General features: G+C 41.3%; 6 protein-coding genes and 1 pseudogene across 6 annotated transcripts; 3 read left to right on the forward strand and 4 right to left on the reverse strand.

Moving 5' to 3' along the window:
- The first annotated feature begins 446 nt into the window (after window positions 1-446).
- Window positions 447-2,519, forward strand: LOC104803231 (annotated as a pseudogene).
- Window positions 2,493-9,765, reverse strand: LOC104803230 (ubiquitin carboxyl-terminal hydrolase 5). Its single transcript, XM_010527134.2, has 16 exons — window positions 9,357-9,765; window positions 8,684-8,938; window positions 8,305-8,449; window positions 8,147-8,206; window positions 7,950-8,045; window positions 7,396-7,556; window positions 6,874-7,123; window positions 6,169-6,309; window positions 5,912-6,082; window positions 5,217-5,474; window positions 4,987-5,135; window positions 4,078-4,641; window positions 3,733-3,848; window positions 3,505-3,662; window positions 2,802-2,991; window positions 2,493-2,714 (listed from the first exon to the last, which is right to left on the reverse strand). The coding sequence occupies exons 1-15, from the start codon at window positions 9,494-9,496 to the stop codon at window positions 2,845-2,847; spliced, it is 2,811 nt and encodes a 936-aa protein (XP_010525436.1). The 5' UTR covers window positions 9,497-9,765; the 3' UTR covers window positions 2,493-2,714; window positions 2,802-2,844.
- Window positions 9,766-9,961: 196 nt separating this feature from the next.
- LOC104803233 (protein PLANT CADMIUM RESISTANCE 10) lies at window positions 9,962-12,111 on the forward strand. The gene is made up of 4 exons (XM_010527136.1): window positions 9,962-10,092; window positions 10,369-10,622; window positions 11,434-11,660; window positions 11,749-12,111. The coding sequence occupies exons 2-4, from the start codon at window positions 10,451-10,453 to the stop codon at window positions 11,920-11,922; spliced, it is 573 nt and encodes a 190-aa protein (XP_010525438.1). The 5' UTR covers window positions 9,962-10,092; window positions 10,369-10,450; the 3' UTR covers window positions 11,923-12,111.
- A 23-nt stretch (window positions 12,112-12,134) lies between these two features.
- Window positions 12,135-15,090, reverse strand: LOC104803232 (bZIP transcription factor 17). The gene is made up of 2 exons (XM_010527135.2): window positions 13,136-15,090; window positions 12,135-12,759 (listed from the first exon to the last, which is right to left on the reverse strand). Exons 1-2 carry the CDS (start codon window positions 14,820-14,822, stop codon window positions 12,281-12,283), a joined length of 2,166 nt encoding a protein of 721 aa, XP_010525437.1. The 5' UTR covers window positions 14,823-15,090; the 3' UTR covers window positions 12,135-12,280.
- Window positions 15,091-16,912: 1,822 nt separating this feature from the next.
- Window positions 16,913-19,525, forward strand: LOC104803234. The gene is made up of 4 exons (XM_010527137.2): window positions 16,913-17,265; window positions 17,906-18,521; window positions 18,684-18,962; window positions 19,228-19,525. The coding sequence occupies exons 1-4, from the start codon at window positions 17,139-17,141 to the stop codon at window positions 19,250-19,252; spliced, it is 1,047 nt and encodes a 348-aa protein (XP_010525439.2). The 5' UTR covers window positions 16,913-17,138; the 3' UTR covers window positions 19,253-19,525.
- Window positions 19,526-19,836: 311 nt separating this feature from the next.
- LOC104803235 (magnesium-protoporphyrin IX monomethyl ester [oxidative] cyclase, chloroplastic-like) lies at window positions 19,837-21,765 on the reverse strand. Its single transcript, XM_010527138.2, has 5 exons — window positions 21,244-21,765; window positions 20,929-20,993; window positions 20,525-20,852; window positions 20,328-20,426; window positions 19,837-20,249 (listed from the first exon to the last, which is right to left on the reverse strand). The coding sequence occupies exons 1-5, from the start codon at window positions 21,697-21,699 to the stop codon at window positions 19,986-19,988; spliced, it is 1,212 nt and encodes a 403-aa protein (XP_010525440.1). The 5' UTR covers window positions 21,700-21,765; the 3' UTR covers window positions 19,837-19,985.
- Window positions 21,766-22,096: 331 nt separating this feature from the next.
- Window positions 22,097-25,313, reverse strand: LOC104803236 (probable protein S-acyltransferase 4). Its single transcript, XM_010527139.1, has 6 exons — window positions 25,066-25,313; window positions 24,219-24,407; window positions 23,793-24,101; window positions 23,411-23,644; window positions 22,627-23,273; window positions 22,097-22,463 (listed from the first exon to the last, which is right to left on the reverse strand). Exons 1-5 carry the CDS (start codon window positions 25,120-25,122, stop codon window positions 22,629-22,631), a joined length of 1,434 nt encoding a protein of 477 aa, XP_010525441.1. The 5' UTR covers window positions 25,123-25,313; the 3' UTR covers window positions 22,097-22,463; window positions 22,627-22,628.
- Between the last annotated feature and the right edge of the window lie 6 nt (window positions 25,314-25,319).

The raw sequence follows: 25,319 nt of genomic DNA on the forward strand, positions 1-25,319 counted from the left end.
TTCATGTATTTATATGAGATTTTTATAAAAGTTTAGGTGTTTATATGTTATTTTTCCAAGTTTAAAAGAATTTTAATATGCACCACTGTTACTCTTACCATTTCTATAACCACGTTGTCAACTATCCTTGTTCCCCAAGGATATCGCAGTTACGTCTGCCATCACTTAATAATAATCAACTTTGTTACTTCTCACCTTGGGTTCAAATCCAAGCGTAGAGAAGGACATTCACCTGGACTTTCCCAATCTTCTGGGAGATGTAGTCGGACCAAAGGTCCGATGAACTTTCGGATTATAAAAAAATAAAAAAAATAATCAACTTTGTTTTAAAAAATAAAATAAAAAACTTTGTTTAAAAATTAGCATGAACAACTTGAAATGATCCAATATGATGAATATCTCAAATAAACACACATATATATATATATATATATATATGCATTTTATTTATCTATTTTTTTTGTTTATTTTTCGGTAATTAATTAGTCCGGACCTTGTATCACACTCACGTGTGCGTATATATATATATGTCCGATACATTTTCTCTAACCTCATCAAATACTCACCATCGAATCCAAAAAAAAAATCTAACAAAAAATGGACCTCCTCTTCGTCGTCTTCGTCTTCTTTTTTCTCCCTCTCTTCATCTTCTTCGCCTTCCACGCATCTTCACGCCGTCGAACCTCGCCGGAAACCGGCTTCAAGTCATATCCGATCATCGGAACCATGCCGGGTTTCATAAGAAACCGGCACCGGTTTCTGGAGCGGACAACGGAGGTACTGTCGCGTTGTCCGAACTACACGGCGGTTTTCCGGACACCGGGAAAACTTCACGGCGTCATAACGGCGAATCCGGCGAACGTCGAATACATAACGAAGACGAGGTTCGAGAATTTCCCGAGAGGAGAACGGTTCATATCGCACCTAGAGGATATGCTCGGGCGAGGGATCTTCAACTCGGACGGTGACACGTGGCGGATACAGCGGAAGACGCGAGCCGCGAGTTCAACACGAGGTCGCTTCGTCACTTCGTCATGGACAACGTTTCCGACGAAATCACGACACGGTTTTGTACCTTTTAACTATATATACGCCAATCACAAAATATGAGAACATTACCGATAAATTTGGTGATCAGAATTCTAACCGAATAATAAATTAAATTGATAAAATTGAATCTAATATAAAAGCTGAATGACTATAAATTTTTTTAAAATTTAAAAGTTGAATTCAAACCAAATACAAAATCATCGCGAAAACAAAATTTTCAAATGTTTTTATCAATTTGAATTAAAACCAAACCAAATAGAATCGAACCGAATTCACTATTAATATCGAATAATTATAATTTATTTAAAATCGAACCAGAACACAACTGAACCGAAATGGTCACTTAGATCGGTGATTCGGTGATGACAATTCTTATTGTGTTCGTTCGTTGCGCTTTTCAGACTGATTCCGAAGTTGACAGAAGCTGCGAAAACAGGACACGTGTTGGACCTTCAGGACGTGTTGGAGCGATTCGCTTTCGATAATATCTGCAAGTTGGCTTTCAACGTGGACCCATCTTCTCTCGCCGGCGGCAGAGGAAATTCCGGCGACGGCGACGAACTCATCCGGGCCTTCGACACCGCGAATTTACTTAGCTTGGAGAGGTTCATGTATATAAACCCGAAGATATGGAAGTTGAAGAGGAAGTTGAACTTGGGATCCGAGAAGCAGTTGAGAGAATCGATCGAGGTGGTTCATAGGTTTGCGGATGATATTATTCGGAGGAGGTTGGAGGGCGGTGATCCCGGGAGCAAGGACGAGGATTTGCTGTCCCGATTTATCGGGATCGATGAAATGAACTCGCCCGAGTCGCTGAGGAATAACGTCATCAACTTCATGCTCGCGGGGCGAGACACCACGTCCGCCGCCTTAAGCTGGTTCTTCTGGTTACTCTCGTCGCATCCAGACGTGGAACAAAAGATCCTCCGAGAGCTAGAATCGATCCGGGCAAGAACCGGGAAGAGCATCGGGGAAACTTACAGTTTCGAGGATCTGAAAGAGATGAATTATCTGCACGCCTCGATGACGGAAGCTTTGAGACTGTATCCACCGGTTCCAATGGACTCGAAAACCTGTCTAGAGGACGACGTGTTACCCGACGGGACGTTCGTAGGAAAAGGATGGTTCGTGACATACGAGGCATATGCAATGGGGCGGATGGAGAGCTTATGGGGGAAGGATTGCGAGCGGTATTACCCTGAGAGATGGATCGAGGGTGGGGTTTTCAAGCCAGAGACTCCGTTCAAGTTCCCAGTATTCCATGCGGGTCCTCGGATCTGTATGGGGAAGGACATGGCTTACATTCAGATGAAATCGATCGCTGCCACTGTCTTGGAGAGGTTTTGGATTGATGTCGTCAACCAGAAGAACGATCCGAAGTACTTGCTCTCGATAACCCTGAGGATCAAAGGAGGCTTACATGTTAACGTTAGAGAGCGAAATGAATGATTGATCGATCGATGTATTACTTGAAACTCGACTCTTTTGCGGCCACTTCTGTTCCCTGAATCGTCGAAATTAGTCGTGAAACAACAACAAATACTGAGTACTTTCATTTACAAGATTCGAATTCATGGCACAGCTAATGGTTCAGGTTCTTGGCTCCATGGATTATGGCTTTAATCCTGAAAATTTCTTCCTCGGAGCATTCAGTGTCATGATACCTGTAAACAAAATGCATTGTAACTCAGAAGGCGGAACACCTAAAAGAGGAGCAAATTACTTGGAATCGATGAGCTCGTTTTTATTACCCCGGGGGACATTGTCGTAGTAACTTATACGGAACTTTTTTAACTATTGAGAGTGTTTATCCTCTCGGCCTGCATCGGTCCTTACCCTCCGGTAAAAGAGCACATAAGCAGCAGCTGACTTCACATCATCCTCGTTTATCTGCGATATATGGCTGTCGTCGAAGTTGTACCACTTATTCTCGTCCAAAAGCTGCGGCCACAAATGCGGAGAAGAATGTCGATGTTAGAAACATAACCAACTCAAGAATCTCCGACACGAAAAGTGTATCCGAGCAGCCAAGCTTGATCCAGACAGAACAGAGATACTACTTTAGTCAGGATTTGACCAAACGTATTCAGTGAAAATGGTCAATATACAGTAACCCTAGGATTAACAAACAGTGACAGTAGGGGCGGTCATTTTGGTTTGGTTATGACAAATTGATCCGGCCCGAATTCAATATAAAAAACCGAATGGATATGACTTCTCTAAAACTGAAAAAACCGAATATAAAAGTAACATTCTTTGGAAAAATGAATAATTTAATAAGAAATGAACCTAATCCAATATAAAAAAACAAATGGGTGTTGTTTTTCTAAAACCGAAATACCAAATCCAAACATAACCGAACCGAAATCCGAAATGGGTACGCCTAGTAAAGTAACAGCGAAGGAAAGTTTAAAGATATGCAAAAGAAGAGTAGGTCATGGTAATCGCCCTCACCTTGATATGTGCGGTGTAGTGTCCGCTGCCCATCCCGCCGTAATGGTTTGTGAGGGCGTATAGTTCATACAGTTGTGGTCGAGAGAGGGTTTTGTTGGCTACGTATTTGGTTAAATCGAGGTCATGAATCGGAAAGTTAACAAATGTTTCTAGCTTATGTTTTGTTGGCTACGTATTTGGTTAAATCGAGGTCATGAATCGGAAAGTTAACAAATGTTTCTAGCTTATGCTTCATAGACCTGCTATACGAAAATCTCTTTAGATGGATGACCAAAACTTCGGGTAGCCTCCATAAATCAAGCTTTTTACTTGCCTGCCTCCTTTCCTTGCACTGTGGACAGTACCTTACCAGAAAAACACGAGCCATACCTCAAAACCGATTAGCAACCAAGTTAACAAGAGCAATACAATCATATATAGAACCATTTTTTAACATCATGCTTACAGAAAACGTAAACGAAACGATAGGAGAGATAGAAATGGAATAACCACACACCACATGTCTTCAGGCACCAATGGCTCTTCGCGGAGAAAGGCTTCCAGGCATGCATATAGAGAGAGCGGTTCACACACCACATGTCTTCAGGCACCAATGGCTCTTCGCGGAGAAAGGCTTCCAGGCATGCATATAGCGAGAGAGGTTCAGTACGGCTCTTCTTGGTAGCAGGCCCGTATTTGAGCACTTCGGGCAAGCTCTCGAATAAACTGATATCATAAATACCCGAAAGTTCTTGCGACCAATCCAAAGAAATAGTTACTGAACCCGATGTGGGAATTGTAATAACTTCCGTTTCGTCCCCTTCCAGATCAATGCTTTTATTGTTTTCATCTACGAGTTGCAGGTGTAACTTTGGCGAGCTCACTTTAGAGGAACCACCCTCCTTGTCAGTGTCTTGAGCACCATTTGTATTGTCTGCCTTGGTATTATTGCCTCGGGCTGATCTTCCTCCAGAGATGTTAGGATCCGATATTTCATTTTTCACCAAATGATCTTCCCTTATGAAAGGTGAAAGCATGGTTCGGACAATGGAACGCACTTCTCCCTTTGTGATCGCACCGTCTTCATGTGAAATCGATGAGAGAAGAGGTGCTCCAAAAGGTTTCCATTGCGCTGTAGTTTGACTCCCGCCCACTTTCCTGAAACATATGATATTCGTATTAAGGAGGATAACGAGGAGATAATACAGAGACAACAGGGGGTAAATCGTGAGACCACAACGAGAAGATAAGACAGAAATGACACCGTCAATCATGAAAACCTTCCTCGATGCAAAACAAAAGCATTCCTTACTGTTGGAAACAGATATCAGATTGCAGCATGTAGAAACAGTTGAAAGTTGATAGGGAAGGAATCTGATTAAATCATTTGGCAGAGAAGAATACTATTTGCCTCTCAACTAATTACCACGTTTTCTTCGTATACAGTAGAGTGATATATACATTCCACCAAAAACAATAGTGAGATATATCATATATACTTACTGGTCTCTACGGCGAGGTATCAGTCTAAGTAGAACTGTATTCTTCGAAGACTGAGAAACTTTGTACACAGCAAGGTGGTCGTCGTCTTTGATAGTGGACAATGAGATTAAAGGGTCTTCAAAAACTTTTTGAATTAAATGATTTCGAATCTGTTAACACAAATTCAACCTGGTTAAACAAAAGAAAAAGGTCGGGAAATATCAACAATAAAAGTGTCCGAGGTCACAAACCTCTGCAAGCTTAAGCTCTTCGCTCTGTTTCAATGAAGAGCCAATTGCTAATGCCTGAATTAAGTCTCTACAACGCCCTTGCTTTGGAACATTAACAGTAACAACAGAAGGCAAGGCACTACCGTCACAAGGAACAATTGTGACAGTCATCGCCCGGGTTGTGTTGAACTGAAGAGGCAAAGACAGGTACATGAAGGGATCAAACGTTACAGAAACTTTGTTGCAGACAGGACACACCAAAGTTGACTTGTATTGCCCCTGCGAGGTGAGACATTATAGGAGATGTTAAGTGTGAAATCCTTACATTACTAAATTGAAATTAAAAAAAAAAAAGAAGCAGCAATTTCTTGTTCTATTTGCTCATGTTTGAAGCCTGGAGAAGATGAAAAATCTTTTGTGCATGGCCTACTAGAAGAGTTGTTATATCAAAGTTATAGCATTTCATAAGGCTAAATTCACATAAGCGTTGGGACTAACTCCATTGATGCAAACATAGACCGGTGAGATGCCCATCTTTAATACCACATCTTTGTAAAATCACAGAAATGTTTCTCATAAGCAAAAAGGATCTGATGTTCAGCTTACTCATGCTGGCCTTTCAGGATTCCAAGTCGAAAAAGAGTATTTTTTTATATAAAAGCTTCAAAAGAGAGGTAACTCATACAAGATTATAAAGAAAGAGAATCGATACTCACTTGGCATACATCAACAATTATGGAGTCATTACGAGCAATGTGATTAGCCCAAAACTCGTCAGCAACTTCTTCGTCTGGACGGCCATCTGTATCTCGAGACTTTATATATGGTTTGTGTTTAACGCGATTCAGATCTTCATGTAGACCATCGAGCAGAAACGCCAAAAGCTCCTGCAGTTGATATCATTGGAGCGTTTGAGTTGCAATATAAGTATTAAGTGCAGCGTATGGAAAATCCTTTATATGCTTCAGCAAACCTGTGAATCATGTTGATTGTATCCACTAAATTGAGGAGCAAAACGAGTGAGTTTCGCTTTGAATGGACGAGGCGCAATTGGCGTGCGTCCAGGAGCCCATAGCTTTCGGAGCAGGTCACCAAATGCAAGAGCTAATTCTCCCTATGCATTATAAAATAAAATAATCAAGCAGGCATTGAATTAGCGTCTCCAATTTCAGAAAAGCAAATCAGGAAATTATTTGAAGAACGTATACATGAAGATAAATTACTTCAATCAAGTTCCCAAGAAACAATACCTTAAGACAAATATGAGTAAATATGAATGTATAACATCGTACAAATAAAATATTACGAGATTGATATAGATATGTGAGAAATGAATGGGACCTGCAACTTCTCATGATGCAAGGCAAGGGATCCTAAATACCTACTATTTAGCCACCAAGTCCACATGTTCCCCGTCCTATGTAAAGTTAAATTATCCTAGAACGCCTTCCATGTTATGTGTTACACAAAATTAGGCTAGCATTTCTCAATCACATCCCCGCTCCTAATAAACATACGTAAGAAATCATCGACATGCCGCAGGAAAAGATTATAGAAATAATAAACAAATCAACAATGCCTCTATCTGCCCCAAATCCTCACACACACACACACACTCTTATATGCGTACGCATCATACATTACATATGGTAACGAGGAACTCAGCCCAGATACTTACAACCATCCCCAGAGGGTTTTGCCAATTTATTTCTTGATGGTAATCTTCTTGGAAATATCTAGCGAATTCAGGGGTATGAACCAGACATTGTATTGCACTATTCATGAAGCATGTATTCCCGAGATTCAGCAGCCCTGTCAAGCCAGCAGTGGAGCCCCTCGTGGTGACACCACTGCTTCCGTATGCATTATCCAAAGATGTTTGGTTCTGAGATAGTGAAACTTCAATGCTTCCACTTCTAAAAGCATTCCTGGAAACATATGATATTCGTATTAAGGAGGATAACGAGGAGATAATACAGAGACAACAGGGGGTAAATCGTGAGACCACAACGAGAAGATAAGACAGAAATGACACCGTCAATCATGAAAACCTTCCTCGATGCAAAACAAAAGCATTCCTTACTGTTGGAAACAGATATCAGATTGCAGCATGTAGAAACAGTTGAAAGTTGATAGGGAAGGAATCTGATTAAATCATTTGGCAGAGAAGAATACTATTTGCCTCTCAACTAATTACCACGTTTTCTTCGTATAAGAGAAACCTCCTGCAGTTGATAAACTTGACTTAGATGGTTGAGTGAGAACAGAAGTAGCATCTTCATCTACAAATCCATTCTCTTTAACAGATTGCATTCGGCCACCCGAGGCAGTACCATTGGCGTGAAGGACCTCCACCAAAATCTGTTTGTAATGGTAGAATACAAAATCACAGGGAAAAAAATGAGTATCAGACAGAACACATAAAATAAAAGAATAATCATGGAAACCAAATAAACTAGGTACTTAGCCAACTAACTGCGGGGTAGAATCATAACATTTTTCTTTCAAATGTTATTACTCAAGCAACATAACAAGAACTCTCTTTCCATTCTGTGCCTTCAAATTCAAATGTCACTGCTTTTCATGTAAATGGTTGTAACTCTATGAATAACCGTGGAAGAGTAGTCAGAACTATCCTTAATATAAACTTGATACAGCAAGGTACAATGCCACTGAAGTAACAGAAATTCAAGTACCATAGGATTAGTGCCAAGTTTAGATATATAAGAAATAAGAGAGAATAAATGAACTCACATCCTGATCCATTTGTAGGTTGGCATCGTCCAGGGTTTTATCTAGGTCATTCATCAAAGTATATTTTTGGTGGCCAAAATAATCCCAAATGCATACCTACATGACGAGATATTCTCATGAATAAAGAAATAAAGAAAAGTAAAAAACAAGATCATGAGAACGCGATGTTCAGCTATAGAGTTATATCAGATCTCTACATGTTCTGAATTGAGATCAAATATTTCACAGGCCCTGCGGTGGAGCTCTCTGATAGTTTCCTGCAGCGCAAATTTAGAGGTCAGATAAGTCATCAGAATAATGAATTCATATTCTTAGGATAGTGGATCAGAAAATAAGAACGGAAACGAGGAATTACCTTTTTGCTTATTCTTATGGCACAGCGATCATCTTTTGGCATCAGAAGTAGCTGAAGACGCAGAGGATACACCTCCACGGCCAACTCTGTCTGAGAGAGACCTGAGCTAATGACTCTTCGTGGCAAAGTTGGACCACCTCCATACCTAAATAAACGAAGGTGATGACCATCTCATCCATATATTGCAGCATGACTGACTAGCAGAATAGATCCGAGTAAGTAATTCGTTTTGTCCTCTGTAGAGTTCTACAAGCATCTTGAGCCAGTTCTTACCCATTCGAGGTACATGAGTTACAACAGAGAAGGAAATATATAACCCAATCTTCGAGGAAGAAATGAAAATTTCCATTTGTTGTAGTGTTCTCTACATATGACTCACCATGAATGCAGTTGGTTCCACACTTCTTGTGGGAGCAAGACATAGTCACGGCCTTCCTGCAATGTGTCAAGAATCTCAATGGCATTACCAGAGTCCTCTGACATAGCATCATAGATCAAATCAGAGTTATCAATCCTAGAAGGCTTCTTTAAGGTGCTTGAGCCAGCAGAATCACAATGCTCTGACAATGAAGACCCGTCGTTTGTGTTGCATGGTTGGTCTTGGTTAACATAATCAATCCACTCTTGCCACCATCTGCACAGAAACAATAGCAACATAGAATGTTTTAAAATCGGACACCAAGCTGCAGCAGCAGGGCAAAACAATATCAAGCCCTTTAACCAGTGCTGAAATCTATTGCACTACCCATAACCATAAGCCATCTAATAACTTTTAACTTCATAAAGAGCAAACAAGAGCTGCATAACTTAACAATTTGCCAAATCACAGCAAAAATTCTACAAAAAACGTTCCGACAATAACAACTTCTACACAGTTAAACCTCAGCATCACTGGCCAAACAGATCTGCAACGTCAGACCATCCATCTTAACCCAGACAAAAGCTCGGACATACGAAGAAAAACAAGATTTTTCATCGGGAGACCCACAAACGTTGAATTGAAAATAGCAATTTCAGACACAACAAGGTCCCCGAGAGAAATGGCACTGGACCTTTGGGTGATGAGATAAAATGTATCGCCTTCTTTGCTGTTAGATTCGGCGGCAATGGCAATGTCTCTGATCAAAACCCTCTCCTCCTCGGGAGAGAGCTCCGTGCTGCTACTGCTGCTTCCCATCGATACCTCCGCCATGAATGGCTATGCTCCGAGATCGAAGAAAATCTAAAACGATCGTAATCACTCCGCGAGCGTCAGCGAGTCCAGGGAGAGCGAAGAGAATACAGCCGGGATTACGCCGGGGACGATTGAGCCGCCGTCTGCCACCGTGTGGCTCCGGCGAGTTCTAGGCGGTGATGCGGTGGTTGTTAGGGCAAAACCCTAACGGCTTGTTTGGGAGGACAGAACAGTCAAAGAAGCCCCTCGGCATTACCTCAACCTCAGTTTGCGAAGGAATTTGTGAAGTAAAAAAGCTTACACCAATTTGTTAAATATAATAATAAACATTTAGTTTATTTTTCTATAACAAAACTCCTTGAATATATTGTTTAAATTAAATTATTTACGATTTCTCAATTTGTTTGAAATTGACAAATTATATGTTCTAATGACGATATATATATATATATATATATATATACCCACTCTATTTATTAATAGGTGTGAAAAGAGTAATTTTGAAGAGAAAAGAGAAAAGAGTAATTCAAGAACAGCGAAGCTCTGAACCTGAGTTTCCTCCATCATCGGAGATTCATCCTTCGCCGCCGGGAAATCCGACTGCTCATGTTTAGGTAAACCTCAGCTTGATTCACCGTACACCGGAATTTCTGGGCGTCTTCTTTTTTCCTCTTCCTTTTAGCTGAGATTTCGTTTCGTCATTCTTTACACCGCTCGCAAATGGCGGAAACTCCCCGATCCTCTGTCCCTTATCGTTCCTCTTTCTTCAACTGGCCCTTCACACTCTTCACTTCCTGATGTTTCTCTTCTCGCACATTTTGATGTCTATTCTGTGACCATGTAAATGCGTATCTGTATATTCATGTTCGCTCTCATATTTTGTCTTACAGATTTGGTCCTAGCTAGAGTTTTTTTCCTGTGGAGCAGCGAGATAGTACTGGAACTCGGATTCGAAGAAAGTATTGGACCGGGATGAAAGAGCAGGGGGGAAGTTATGTGCCGCCGCGTTATGTCCCGTTAGGACAATCGGATACAGATGTGGAAGCAACTCCGGACAGGGAAGTTGCTGTTTCCGGATGCAATAGCGAAGACCTGAAACAATGGTCATCGGGTATATGCGCGTGCTTTGACGACATCCAGAGCTGTATGCTACTCTGTCCTCCAAACCTTGAATTTTCAGGAACCAAAAGTTGTTAAGGTGCCTCTTTGAATAAGAACTGTGATATGTGTATATGACATGTTTGTGTTTAGTTACTGGTTGAGGTTTCTGATTATAACGGTTTTCGGATCGGACAGTATTGAATATTGGTTTGGTTCTGGCGATTGTTTGTGCTCTGGCTTTATACAGAAGAGCACGACTGATAGGGAATGAATGAACTAGGGGATTGATGAGTATATCATCGAATCATCAAGTCTTGTTGGTGATCAGGCTTGATTTTAGTAGTTCTCGATTGATATTTCTGATTGTTATTATCAGTTTTCTCTTTCTATCATAGTTTTTAGGTATATCTATGGGACGTGTATTGGCATAGCTGGAGGACAAGGAACTTCTCCCATGTTGGAGGGTACTCTTGGTGTCTTGTCTTTGTTCAAATAAAGTTTTGCTACCTTTTATTCTTATCCAAACTCTTGGCTCAATCGATACCCGAGTTTGTATTTTGACTAGATTAGGGAGGAATTTAGATAAGATGGACAACCCGTGTGTAAAGCTTTGATGCAGAAACATGTTCTATATTGTTCTTGTCCTCTGAATCTTCAGATTCCGTAGTCTGTTTCTATCCTGAGTTTCTTTATGCTACTCATGTCAAACACTGTCTTGTATTGGTCAAGCTTCACACTTTATGAGGATGAGAAATGCCAAACACCGTATCTTCTCTATGGTGAATGAAGATTACGGCAGTTATTTGATAAGGTTGGTATGAAACTTACTATGGTTTTATGTTTTACTTCAACAGGCGTTATAGGTCTGTTCTGTCCATGTTACATCTTTGGCAAAAACGCAGAGTTTCTGGGGTCGGGAACGTTTGCAGGATCATGCCTAACTCACTTTATCATGTGGGCTTTCGTAAACACCATTTGCTGTTTGGCAACCGATGGCATGTTGCTTGGTTTACCCGGATGCCTTGTTTCTTGTTATGCCTGCAGCTACCGGAGAGCGCTAAGGGCAAAGTATAATTTGCAGGTATATATATATCGTAAGAGACTTGAATGGCACCACGTCCATGGATTTCCCCATTTTTTACGAGTTCCTTTTAAGTTTCATGGTGCAGGAAGCTCCATGTGGGGATTTCGTAACACACTTCTTCTGCCACTTGTGCGCTCTTTGCCAAGAGTACAGAGAGCTCCGGGAACGAGCTAGCGATGGCAATCTTCCTGACATGAAGATGACTGTTGTCACTGCACCATCTATCCAGACGATGGAATCAGCTTCTTCATCAGAATAAGTCGGAAACTTCACCTCTTTTACAATAACAGAGTTCGGCTTCTGTTGTCCTATAACTACCACCATTGACCCGAATAGTTCCAGAAATACACATGAACAGCAACTCTTCAACGAGTTCCTTTTTCATTTTTGGTCACCATGTATATCTAAGAATGCTTCACTGATGATGGAAATTACAGAAGTTAGATCAGTTGGCAAAATGTAGAACAAGTCTCTTAAGGATTAGTAATATATCAAAAGATGAAAGTTTTACAGAGTCTGGGTTCTGCATCTTTTAACCAAAAAACGGCCGACAAGAATACAGGTTGCTCCAGTAGCTTCTTATTCTGTTAAATACAGGTAGATGTGAAATCTCTAACTCAACTGGCGACAAGATGAGGGCCGCCTCCTGGTCGGGGGAGGACACAGGAGTATGTTACATACTTAACACTGTCCATGAGCACAACAACAAAAACTCGGGACAGCGATTTTGGCCCCATCATCCCATTCCCATCAATGTCGCCGTCACTGCCCTCTCTGGGATCGACAAGCACAGACACAACCATGGACGAGGAGGATGATGATGATGATGATGAAGCAGGTTTGGTTTCTCCAAGTTTATCTTCGCTCGAGCTGTTTCGTGAGGAGTTGTTTTTGGTTAGGTTGAAGTCAGATACTGGAAGTGGAACCGGAAGTCCACGGAGGATTCTTCTGTTCTTTCCACTGTTTGTGTTATTGGTGGTGTTCTTATGGTGTGCAGTCATGACACTGGAAGCTGAGGATGCAGGAACGATGGCTCCAGAAGTTGAGACATCGAACTGAAACACTTCAGTGCACATCCCTGAACTTAACATTGGCCCTACAACAGAAACATATAACAAAGGGTTGACACAAATGAGAATGAGATTCAGAATCAAACAACCATTTGAAGCCGCAGAGGACGGAGAACCAACCAGGTGCATACAATTAAATTTTCGGGCTAAGGTAAAATTGCTTTGCTAAGACGGCTTTCAGATAAAACGACTAAAGCATACAAGATCTTGATGAACTCTCTTGGATCTAGGATGGTATTCGGTTTCTACCTGACTTATGTGTTGCAAAGTTCTGCTAAATTGCTAACCAAAGCGTGGATAAGATAGGAATTTCTAGCATGGCAAATGCTACTTGAATGGAAGGCTCTCATTGTCAAGTGATGGGGATGTAGAATAACATAAGAATAGAAACCCATTACTAACCTGCAAGACCTTCACGGAACCATTGCTGCATTTTACCATTGGCTGCTGTTGACTTGAAATGATCTTTCAGATCATCAGCAGAGCCCGAAGAAAGAGCTTTCTGCTTTTCACCGTTCCTCCCGGCATCAGGTATAGGCAGTGCAGGAGAGAAATTCTTTGGAATTGCCAAATCAGTTTTCCTGTCATTGTTAGTTTCAGAATCCTTTTGTCGTGTAGCCATGGCTTTCTCGCTCGCCAAAATAGAATGGATGATCAAGTTCCCGTCTATCTTCATAAGCTTGTCATTCCTCGGAACAAATAATGATGCAACTAAAGGTTCACTTCCATTTCTTGCAGGCACGACGCCATCTGTGTCTCTCCCGCATTGTGCCCTATTACTACCAGAGAACCTCGTACCACTACCATTGTCAGATCCATTCAGATTGCCATTGACATCTACAACTCTTCCCCTAGGCTGAACGATAAACCTATCACTGATGTAGTTAGACCTGTATTCCCCGTAGTTAATGTTCACGATGGGAGCTAATGCCCCAAACAAAAAGAGACAAAACAAAAGACCCAGAAAACTAATACTAGCAACCTTCTTGGTTTTGGTTTCACTTTTCTTATTTTTTGCCTTAGACATGGAGACAGGTTGCTGTGGTTTCAACCTGGGGATGGGAATCAAAGGCACTTGCGACCCTTGCGCCTTTACCATGTACGGCGGGCATGGCATCCATGGGTAATGATGCATCGGAGCCATCGGAGGATACATTCCCGGCGGAGGTAGAGGTGGAGGCGGCGGGGGGCAGATTCCGGCACCGGGGCCCAACTGTTGCCTCAATGTAACGTTCTCAGCCATGAAGTAAGATATCTTACTGTTCAAATCCGCTATAGTAGAATGCATTGCTCTAACCTTTTCTTCCAGCTCATCAACGTAATGTTTCTTCCTCTGCCTCGAAAGCTGCGCGCTTTCTCGGTTTCTCATCAATCTCGCCTTCCTCTTCTCGTCTTCTTCAGTGGTCACAGCGCTGGCGGCGGAGGCATTATCTGTGGATCTTCTGTACTTGCTGGTCCTGGAGTCTCCACTCGCATCCTCTTCGTTCTCTTTCTTCCTCTTGGTCGTGGGCGTGGCACCTCCTTCCACCTTAACCTTCTGCTCCACCACCATTGTTCCTGATTCAGGGGAGGGCGCGTTCATGGTCAGCGAAACACCGGAAGCACAATTACCCGACCCCGACCCCTGAGATGACACCGGCGACGGTGAATTCAGGCTCCTTTCTGCACCAGAGCACCGATCGCCGGAATCCCTGGGGATTTCCCGCTCGGAGGAGCCTGACGAAGATGACAAGCAATGCATGTTGTTATCCTCATGTCCCGGAACACGATCGCCGGAAATTCCAGAGCCCTCGGACTCCGGCGTAAAATCTCCAAACTGCTCTTGGTCTCCGGCAGCAGCAGGGATGAGAAACGTCTCGTTCTCGGCCGGGAAGTAGAGATCGTCAATACCATCAAAGGTGAGCTCGAATTCGTCGTCGCCGTCAAACGAAAACCCTAGATCGGAGGTCAGATTCCCAACTGGGTCCTGATCGGAGCCAGAGAGGAACATATGGTCGAAGGGAGGGATCGAGACGGAGTCGAACTCGGAAGAGAAGTTAGGGTTGGAGGCAGTCGCCGGAGGAGGTTCCTCCATAACGGGTTTGGCCATCGTGAGGAGCTAGGGTTAGGGTTCCCAATCGTGAAGGAGACGACAATTTCCCAGGAAAACGCAGAGGAAAGGTGCGAAGTAGAACACGGGAAGCGACGGGGTTTTAAGACGAAGGACGCTTGCTTTCTTCTCCGACTTCAGCGCGTGGCTCACGCGCCGACATCAAGGCTTCGTCAATTTTTTACATAACATGTTTCCATGTGCACTGTACATTAGCCTTATTGAATTTTATTTCCAGAATTACCATATGATAAATTTCTAAGCTTCTGAATCCTGATTTCATATCCAATCCATTTGTTTTTTTTTTCCTTATTTACCCCATCATTTACTTGTCAACAATTTCAATCAAACATTTAAAATATTTCTTTTTTTCAAATATATTTTCTATAATCCTTTTCTTTATGATATAATAAGAAAATTCTTTCATGATACTCTTTATTGTTTATAGAAATTGCAGATATAAGAATTGAGACGTGATTATATTAAAGAAAAGTAAACAATATTTGACGTATAGATTCAGTTATATAACAAATCTGAAACGCTATCTTTTTATTGATATCATCATAGGGATCGAGATTGTTCCAAAGAAGATAGATATCATCATCATGTGTGATAATCATTATTAGGGGTGGGTACGAGTCGGGTACCCTAAGTTTTTGGGATATCCGAATTTCGTTTTCGCGGGTTTTGAGAAAATGCTATCTCGTTTTCGTTTTCGTCAAATTCGGGTATCCGTGGTTCGGATACCCATCGCTGAATTCGATTATCCGAGGATACCCGAACCCGTCCAATTAGTTAGAAAATGTTGATTTTTGTTGATTTTAAGGATATTTTAGTAATTTAATATAAAAATATTTTAAATAATTATTGTAAATATATCAAAATATTAGGGATATAATTGTCATTTTATTCGTATCCAAATATCCGAGAGTATTCGTCGCCATTCAAACAAAACCCGGACTCGAACCCGCAATCTAGATTTTTGGCTTCATCAAACCCATTTTCGTCTTCGTTATGCAAAGGATATCCGTGTTTCGAATATCCATGAAACCGGATACCCGAAAATCCGCAGGTTTCAAGTATGGAAATACGCGCCAGGGAAGGAGCGTGAGGGATTAATGCATTAGAGCACACGTTGACTTCAATCTATTAAGGGATAAGAGAGGTTTATGTTTTAGCAGTCTCTACAAGGACGGGCACAAAGATAGGGTATCCGCCCCATTCTCATGTCACTGATCTATTCAAATCTAAATTTAAATTCGAATTTTTAATATTCATGAATCTAAGTTTAAATCTAAATCTGCATAATATAATTTTTAAAATTATATATCTATGGGTATTCAACTGATTAGATTATAAATAATTACACCTTATATCTATATAATATTGTTATAAAATATAATTATTTGATTAAATAATTTTTCTTATCATTATCTAAAAAACTAAATCTATTATTATTTATCTCTTAATCTTAATTAATTTTTTTTTATAAATATATATTAGTTTTTAAAAAAAATTATATATAAATATTGTTGTTTTTTAAATAAACCCGAATTCGAATATATACGAGTATCCCGAACATTATTCTCGATATTAGATACTCTTAAAACACAAATTTGGTATACAAATCTTAAAATTAGATACTCAAAAAATTTGAATCCAAATCTAAATATTTCTATTTGATCCGTACTATCCCCCTAGTCTATACTATTCTCGGGAAACTTCTTCCCATCCAGAACACATGGACCCACATTTAAAGTGTGTGCTGTTTTTGAGTCTCCTCGCCGCCACGCATGTCTCTAAGTTTTAGCTCTAAATGATATCTCTGCTAAATCTTGTTATTAAATAACATATACATTTGGTGTTACTTTTTGTTATTATGTTTCAAAACTCATTTTATTTCATTCATTATCATCAGTATTATAAAAAAAATAAAGAAATGAATTGAGGAATAAATAATAAATATAAAATTTGAAGAAATTAACAAAAAGAAATTGGCACACTTTATTGAAGATATCACACAATTGCAATTTTTTTATATTCCATAGATAGCACAAAGCTAAGTATATTTACCCTAAAGAAAATTGGAAAATACACAGTGAAAAAATAGAAATCCCTCTCGATTTTCTACGACTTGTCGAGAGCGAGAGAGATAAGATTTGCATCCAAAGTCCTCCTCTTCTCGACGAATGCTCCGAATTTGATTCTCCTCTTCCTCTTGATTCCTTCTCTTTGCTGCGAGAGGAACGAAACAAGAGAAGGGAAGCAGCGATATCTCCGGAGAGAGAGGACCCAGAGGTTTCTGGAGACTTCCTCATGGCCGCAGCCTTGGCTTCGCCGCCGGTAGACGCAGCGGCGATGGTTCCGCCTTTGGGAGAGAGGCAATCCATGGTGGATCCTTTCTTGGTTGAGGCTCTGCAAAACCCTCGTCATCGTCTAACGAGTACGCACCCTTTTTTGCCCGGCTTCGTTTTTTCTAGGTTTCGCGTCGGAAACTCTAATTTTCCTGAATTTCGGTGCAATCTCATCATGTATGTAGGCATGTTCGAGGAGATTTTCGAATGTTATCAGCTTATCTGTTCTTAGCATAGATCGTTGTTTGGGATTTCAGGGTTCGATTTTGTATAATTGCTGCTTATTCTTCCAAGCGGCTCCGTCTGGATCGAGTGTAGGTTGATTTTGCAGGGAAATTGCGAGAATTTCGATCTGTTTTTGTTTAGCTCTAGCCTCTATCCTGGATATGGGTCTCTGAATTCGTTTGTTGCAATTAATGAAGAGTTATCTTGGCATGTTTTCTTACTACTGAACACCAGAATGAGGGCACCGATTCGTAAGCGGGATTCGTACGAGTAGTTTTTGGTTTCTCATATGGTGATGGTAGATGTGAATGTATACTTTCTATATGAATCATTTAGTCTATGTGCTATGTATAATGTATTCTCCATGGATGATAGATCTGAATATTTTGAATTTAGGTTGTTTGTGGCTGTCTCATGAACTTTCTTTGTTTTATCCTTTTTTTCTTTCAATCAAGTGTTGTGTCCATGTATCTAAGACCCGTTTTTTTTGTTTTACTGTATCAGTTCTTCGTATGGAACTCGACATTCAGAGGTTCTTGCAGAATCCTGAACAGCAGCAGTTTGAGTTCCAGCCTTTCCCCACTTCATATCTTAGGCTTGCAGCTCATCGCATTGCACACCATTACGGGCTGGTTACAACGGTCCTAGATTGTGGTTTAGATGGCAACGGGAACAGAATTCTTGTGAGAAAAACAGCTGAGAGCAGGTTTCCAGCCGTTAGGCTGTCTGAAATCCCGGCTAAACAACCGGAAAGTGGTAAATTTGAGCACATGAAAATTGCCATCAAGCCTCGACCTTCTAAAGGATCTGGAACCGAAGTTAGTGAATTGGAAAAGAAATGTGGCTCCATGAGAAGTGTTGAAGAGAGAAAAGAAGAGTATGACAAGGCACGAGCTCGCATCTTTAATGGTCTTTCAGTCTCTGACTCTTCTTCTCAAGCTTATGCAGATGAATTGAATACAAGTCCGAGCAGAGGTGACAATCAAGTATCAAAGAATGTCACCATCGAGGCAGAAAAGAATTTTAGCATCAGGGAAAATGGTCCGACATCTCGTGTTGCCATTTTCAGAGATCGAGAGAAAGATCGTTTTGACCCTGATTATGACCGCAGTTATGATAGGTATGTCATCAGGGTTTGGCTTTCTTGCCGTTAAACCATCAATGCCAAGTAATGGAAAACTGAGCGTAGATGTTTTCTTCAGCTTCAGCCTTCATGCTCTTCTTAATTTGTATAAAGTTGAGAGCTTTTGTTCTCTCATTTGACATTTTTGCACTGATACAGGTACATTAGGAGCCTTCCGGTCAATCAGAACTTCTGCCCGGTGCCCTTCAACATTCCGAAAACGCAACCACCAATCTATGATATGGGTTTTCCCGGGTTTAGCCAGATCCCAAGTACTCCTGCTTCTCTCAATTTTGGTCTACCTTCAAGCTCGATTATGAGTCCCTATGGCTTCGCAAGTTTAAATCAATCATCCAGGGATGCAATGCATATGCAGTGGCCTAATGCAGCTATGATGTATGCCAATTTTACAAGCAGTTCAGAAATGTTGCTCTCCAGGTAAATTACCATTTCCATAGGTTCCCCTTTATTTTCTTTGTATGCATTATTTATGTGCTTCAAAGCAGTCACTGTGGGCAAATTAGGAATAGGCCATAGAAAACCTATACACACACACAGAGATAAACATGGTGTATCTATGTACTATATAAGCTTGTGAGTGATCTCGTTCTCGATCAACCTGTCAGAGAAAGTAGGGTTTGCTTCTTCTGCTGTGATACCTTTAGAACAGGTGCCTAAAATCATATCCGTTTTTTGTCCACAGGAGCAGCCCTGTCAACTACCCCTGAGCTTGTTTTGTACTACAGAGACCGGTTGGGGCCTTATTGTCTCCATTATTCTTTTTTTCTCCATTTACCAGATGTCTCGGTAGTAAGCTTAGGGTTTCCATAAATCCAATTTTTGATGATGTATAATTGTATGTCAGAAATATGGGAACAGAACAGAGTGAGAGACCCATGTTCCTATTGTATCAGTTCTATAGGTCTCAGATTTTGTCTGTACGAATGCTTTGCCAAATAGACAACCTTAAACGGGTCAATTGCTACATCTTGAAGATTGCATTTTGTGCTTGTTGTATCATCTGATCATATTTCTATTATGACTGAGCAAGTGACCGGCAACTTGGTCTGATTCTCATATTAACATTTCTATGGATCTAATGTTAGATGCGGTAAAGAATTGATCAAAACTTTGTCCACCCAAATCCGAATCCCGAACCCGAATTCTATGGATCCAATATTGGGTGTTTCAACTGATCAGAGGCATTGATTGAACTGAACGTTCTCTTTAAGAATAATTGGATCAAAAATTCGATAATCTTTCGTATTATCAAAGAAAATATGAATTTATGGCATCAGGTCCAAAGACCAACTAAAATAGACAGTTCTGCAATAAAACTGGAAAGAAAAAAGACGATTGAGGCTCTACAGATACAAAAACCATATTTCTCTCAGGTTTCTATAAGTTTGTCTGAATACACAACAACAACAACAACAAAAAAGAAACATTCAAAAGGGGTAATCAATAGACAAGGGTGGGCTCGAATTCAGCAACGTCCACGGATCCAGACTCGACGGGAGGCATCAGGTAAGCGGAAAAGAGCTCAGATACCAAGGCTGCGATCAGTGGGACCCTCTTGATGTTCTTGACGACCGATGGATCTTCGCTCTCTCCCACGGCCATCAGCTTGTCGTTGATCTCAACCATCCTGTCCAGTTTCCTCTTGAACTCTGGGTTCTCCACGTCCGGCACCGCCGGAAATATCCTCGCTGTCGTCCGGTTCGTCTGCAAAAGCACCCCAATTTCCTCCACATTCAGAATCATTTGAAAACTTTGATTTCTTTCAAGGGCATGGCCACTTACCTCGATGATGACATGCATGTCAAACTCCTTGGTGTTCAACCCGATTCCTTCATAGAATGCGGTGCGTTGACAGTCATTGAGGTACATCGTCACGTAAACCTGAGATTTAACAACGACCCGTTTCCTCCTCCGGTCAGATCAACGTAGATGGAACGGAAACACGACGGTAGAGAAAGGTAAAAGTGCTTTTTAGTCACCGAGAGACAGAAGAAGCGAGCCCAGAGCTTGGCCTGCCAGTCGTTGAGGAACTGAGGCTGAGCCTTGAGCAATGCCGAGAAGAAATCGCCATGGCGGTTCTCGTCTTGGCACCAGTTCTCAAAGTACTTGAAGATCGGGTAGCATCGGTACTCGGGGTTCGCCTTAAGGTGCCTGTAGATGGTGATGTACCTCCAGTACCCGATTTTCTCGGACAGGTAGGTGGCGTAGAAGATGAACTTGGGTTTGAAGAAGGTGTATTTCCTGGCCTTCGTCAGGAACCCCAGGTCAAGAGCCAAGTTGAAATCTGACAAACCCTTGTTCAAGAAGCTGCGAATTCAAATGACAGATCTATCATTAGCCCGATTTCGCGCCAAAGAGGAGAGATTTAAGCAGGGGATCTTACCCGGCATGTCTTGCTTCATCTCTGGACATTAGAGAGAAGAGCTCAGCCACAATTGGGTTCGTTTTCTGCAACGACATGAAAACAATATCAAGACAAGATCAAGAATCTTTCCAAGAAAACGACATCGAGTTGTCCCGACACAGAGGAACAGATCATGTAAATCCTGGTTTCTTATCTGTTCTGAATTAGATCTTTTTTAGCTCATGCACGCTTACACTATCCCAAAACTCGAATTACCAGCTCTTAAATCGTCGCTAAACGACAAGAATCTAACACGAAACTCCACAAACTGAACCTCAAGACAGAGAGATAAACCTTGAGCCTTCTTCCGAGCTCCTTGTAGAGAAGGAAACCAGAGAACTCAGCAGTGCAAGACCGCTCGAGGAACTCGACGAAGATCTGTCGGAGAGGGCCCTGGAGCTTGTCGGCTGCTTCCTTGAATTCCTTGTTCCTCACGAAATGGGTCTGGTTGTAATCGGCCTTGAACTCCTGAAGCAGAGCCTCGAACTCCGCCTGGTTCAGGTTCTTGTTTATCTCGGTGTTGAAGAGTTGCTCCATCTCCTCGAAATCCGTCGTGTAGAACCTCGGCGTTAGCAGCGTCTCATTTATCTCCTTCTTGCTCGCCTTCTTCGCCGTCGCTGGCGGCGGAGATGCGGTGGCCGACATCCTCACGGTGGAGAAGCGGCGGCCGGCGAGGTATGTACTCGGGTTGGTCAGCTTGGGCGAGGTGAATTTGGAAATGGGTTTCACGAGAGCCATCTCGGCCGCCATTGTTGTTGAGCTTCACAAAGAGAGAGAGAGAGAGAGAGAGAGAGAGAGAGAGAGAGAGAGAGAGAGATGGTCTCGAGAGGGGAGAATCAGAGGCTGTGAGGTGCTTATAGCATAACTGGTGAGTGTTCCTCGTCGAATCTCATCCATTGGAATCTGTCTGAAGTGGGCTCTTGACACGTGGCGTTACGTCATAGGGCTGTTTGATTTCATTTGTCCTCTTCTGATAATATCATGATTTTGAGATGACAAGTTGTGGATGGGGTTGGATTTAAGAGTTGAAGCAAAGATACTGAATCACTGATGCAAATCTACATGTTTTCTTATTGAAGATAGAATGAAATAAATTAATAAATAAATGAAAATACCCTTTTCACAGGCAATGTATAAAAAAAAACAATAAACAAATAAGTGCAATCATTATAAAAAAAAATACACAAGTATACATTATAAATTTCTGTTTCCATAATAACCCAAAAAAAATAAAAGAAATCAGATGTGTAATGCAACTAAAGGGCCCCCAAAAAGAAGAAAAACAATCAAAAGAACGAATTTTTTTTTTTTAAAAAAAGGGAAAGAAATCTAAAAGGCTCAAACACACCCCCACCAACCCTACTTGTTCTTATTTCCTCCGAATTTACCTTATTCTCAATCACAGTAAAAGAGTATACAAACAAACCTTGAAGAAGCACAATCCCCATTTCTCCAGTCCAGAAATACAGATTATGTAAAAGGCTTCCTTCAGATCCTGCAGCCTTTTGCTCAATCTGGATATGAAGTTTCAAGATCAAAAAAACATTCCTTGCAAGAAAAGCAACAAGCCCACGACTGGTGGTGGGTAGCCATTTGTGTGAATCTTTCAGGGATCAAGAACAGAAATTGCAGAGAGAAAAAAAGATTCTACAGACAGAAGAAGGGAACAATCCATACCTCTATTTACGAAGAACAGGTGTTGTGGATCGAGGGGAGCTTGTTTCATCGTCGGATTTCTCGTGAATGTTTGCGCTTTCACCTGGATTGTGATTTTCTTCATGCCTTCCAACTCTTTCTTCTTCTTCTTCTTCTTCTTCTTCGTCGTCAATGGAGATCCGGATGGTTTTTTCTGCATCCCCATCTTCGTCACTGGAACTGAAAGAATATTCTTCTCCTCCTTTACCACCTTTTGACATTCGGGCAAGCTCCTTTCTGCCATCTTCTTGCTCGGAAGTAAAGAACGGGTCGAAAGATGGAAATCCTTGATCGTGATCCTTACTCTTCAAGTCGTCATAATCATCCTCGAGGTCTTCATAGTTGAGGTTTCGGAGAATCTCAGGAAGTGAGTAGCTCTTTCCATTCTCATCAACAATCCTGTTTCCCATCTCGATGTCGATCTTCTCCTTCGAGCTAACTAGACTTTCACCGAAATTTGAGGTAGGGGTTTCTGCCATCACATGTTCGTCTTCCTTCACAAATGATCTGAACTTATTCACTGAGTGAGGGATCTTTGAGAAAAATATCTCCCGTAAGTTTCCTAGCACACCCTTATTGTATGGATTCTCCTTTTTATCATAGCGGTAGCGGAAGTTTTCATATGTTGTCTGCACAAAAGTTTCAAGATCAAATCAAGGAACTAACAACACTACTTATAAATTCTCAATTTCAATGAAGGCGGAGAAAAACAAACATACAGATAGAACCTGGATTTTCTTTGATTGCTGAGGAATAAGAGAATAACCTGGTTAGTGCAGATGAGGTAGGAATGGAAGATCGTGAGGCCACCGACAAACCACACGACTATAAAGCAGTAAACTATGAGGATATCCGATAGCACATCTTTGGATATAGCCTTCCAGATACTGATATTTTCGTCCATATGCCTCTGGAAAATGTTCAGCCAGGAAAACACAAAGACATATATGCACAGAATGGTTGATGTTGATATGAACATGAAGAAGAACCGGTAATTCCGCTGCAACCAGACAATAAAACGCAAAACCCATTAGTTCTCAGAAAGGTTGGTAATAGTTAGATTTCTAGTTCAAGCTTCGTGGGTTTTTCCAAAATGGGTTATATATCACCATAAGATTTCTCAAAACTATTTAATGGTGGCTTCTTACTAATCCAATACACTGGCCAACCCATGGGCAGTGGTGATCAAATCTTTGGACGCAGTTGTTGCAGATAGAACAATGGGAAGCACGAGGAGGACGGTATAGCAGACAAGTGTCACAGTACTTCACTTTCACGGTATGGCCATTGACGATCACATCTTTGATCCTTGGTAGTTTTATATTTGGGGTTCTACCATGAACCCATTCCATCGATGGAGTATTTGAATCCAGCATTTCATCTGATTCAGGGGGCCTCAAATTTCTCGGCACTATTCCAGGATCTCTACCAGACGTCATGAAGAGGAAAAAAATATCCTGCAGAACTGAATTCAGTTTCAGAATGCACAATACATTGCTAAGAATCATGCATCAGCTCGGCTTGTCCGAATACATTTCTCGATTATTATAAAGAGATGAAAAAAGAAGACATACCAAAAAGGTGAGAATCCAGGTAACGGCCAAAACCGGAATACAGCGGTCAGCGTTTTTGGTAAGAGGGTCATTTATCTTCATGTACATTTTAACACAGAACATAATGGCAGGACCAACAATCAGGAGGGAGGATAGATACAGAGATGAAGCATCTGGACCAAAGATTAACCTCCCGCCGCAAAGGAATTTCTGAGAAAGGAATATAAAACCATTACAAGGATTGGAAGATAACATTGAAGAAAAAGCATGAACACAAGGATAAAAAAGAGTTCCAAGCCACAATCTACAAAATCACAGATGCTCGAACAGCTATATTAGCGTAATCTAATTCAGAAAGAGGAAATCAATTCGGCTGTGAGACTACTGCTAGGTTATGTAGTTAGCATCAACAACTACTAACAGATCAAAATCAAGAAATTCATTCACTTTTTGACTTTTCAAGGTCAAGAAACACGCCGGAAGCTCCGAATATTCCTAAGATTGCAACAAGGAAGACGACAACTGAATTGTGTCAACTTATGAGATAGATTACAAACAGAACTAGCTTGCACACTGACCTAATTACCAAAGAGAGATAATCATAACTCTATTACCCAATTGCTTGAACTCAAAGAAAACAATTAAAGCCCTAAGAATTTCCTCCTTGTAGGGGAAAAATCACATTGGATGACAAGTTGACAACCCTTTGAATCAAGAATCTTCAGATGGAACGGAAAGATACCTAAGCTCTATGATCGCCCCAGAAAAAGGGAAAAAGCATTAGGTCAAAATCAATCGAACCTCACGTCAGAAAGAAGAAGGAAAATTGCCGCAGACCAAAAGCAAGTGAATTTCGGGCGATACTTACATTGCTTCCCCTCCAAACTTGATAGAGCCTCTTGGGTTTGTTCTCATCCCAAGCCATTGCAGAGGAAGAAGACGATCAAACTCCACAAGTGAAAATCTCGGAAACCCAGGATCAGAAACCCTTCGGAGCAGCCATGGACGATCGGAATCCGCGAGCCCTACCAAAATCGAAGAATCGAACAGAAAAAGGAACAAAATTAACCTGATTTGACTTTTCGTTTGTAGATGATCGAGAGGGAGAGAGACGGAATGCCG

This window comes from Tarenaya hassleriana, unplaced genomic scaffold (genome assembly GCF_000463585.1).
Source record: "Tarenaya hassleriana unplaced genomic scaffold, ASM46358v1 Cleome82, whole genome shotgun sequence".
NCBI classification, from domain to species: domain Eukaryota; kingdom Viridiplantae; phylum Streptophyta; class Magnoliopsida; order Brassicales; family Cleomaceae; genus Tarenaya; species Tarenaya hassleriana.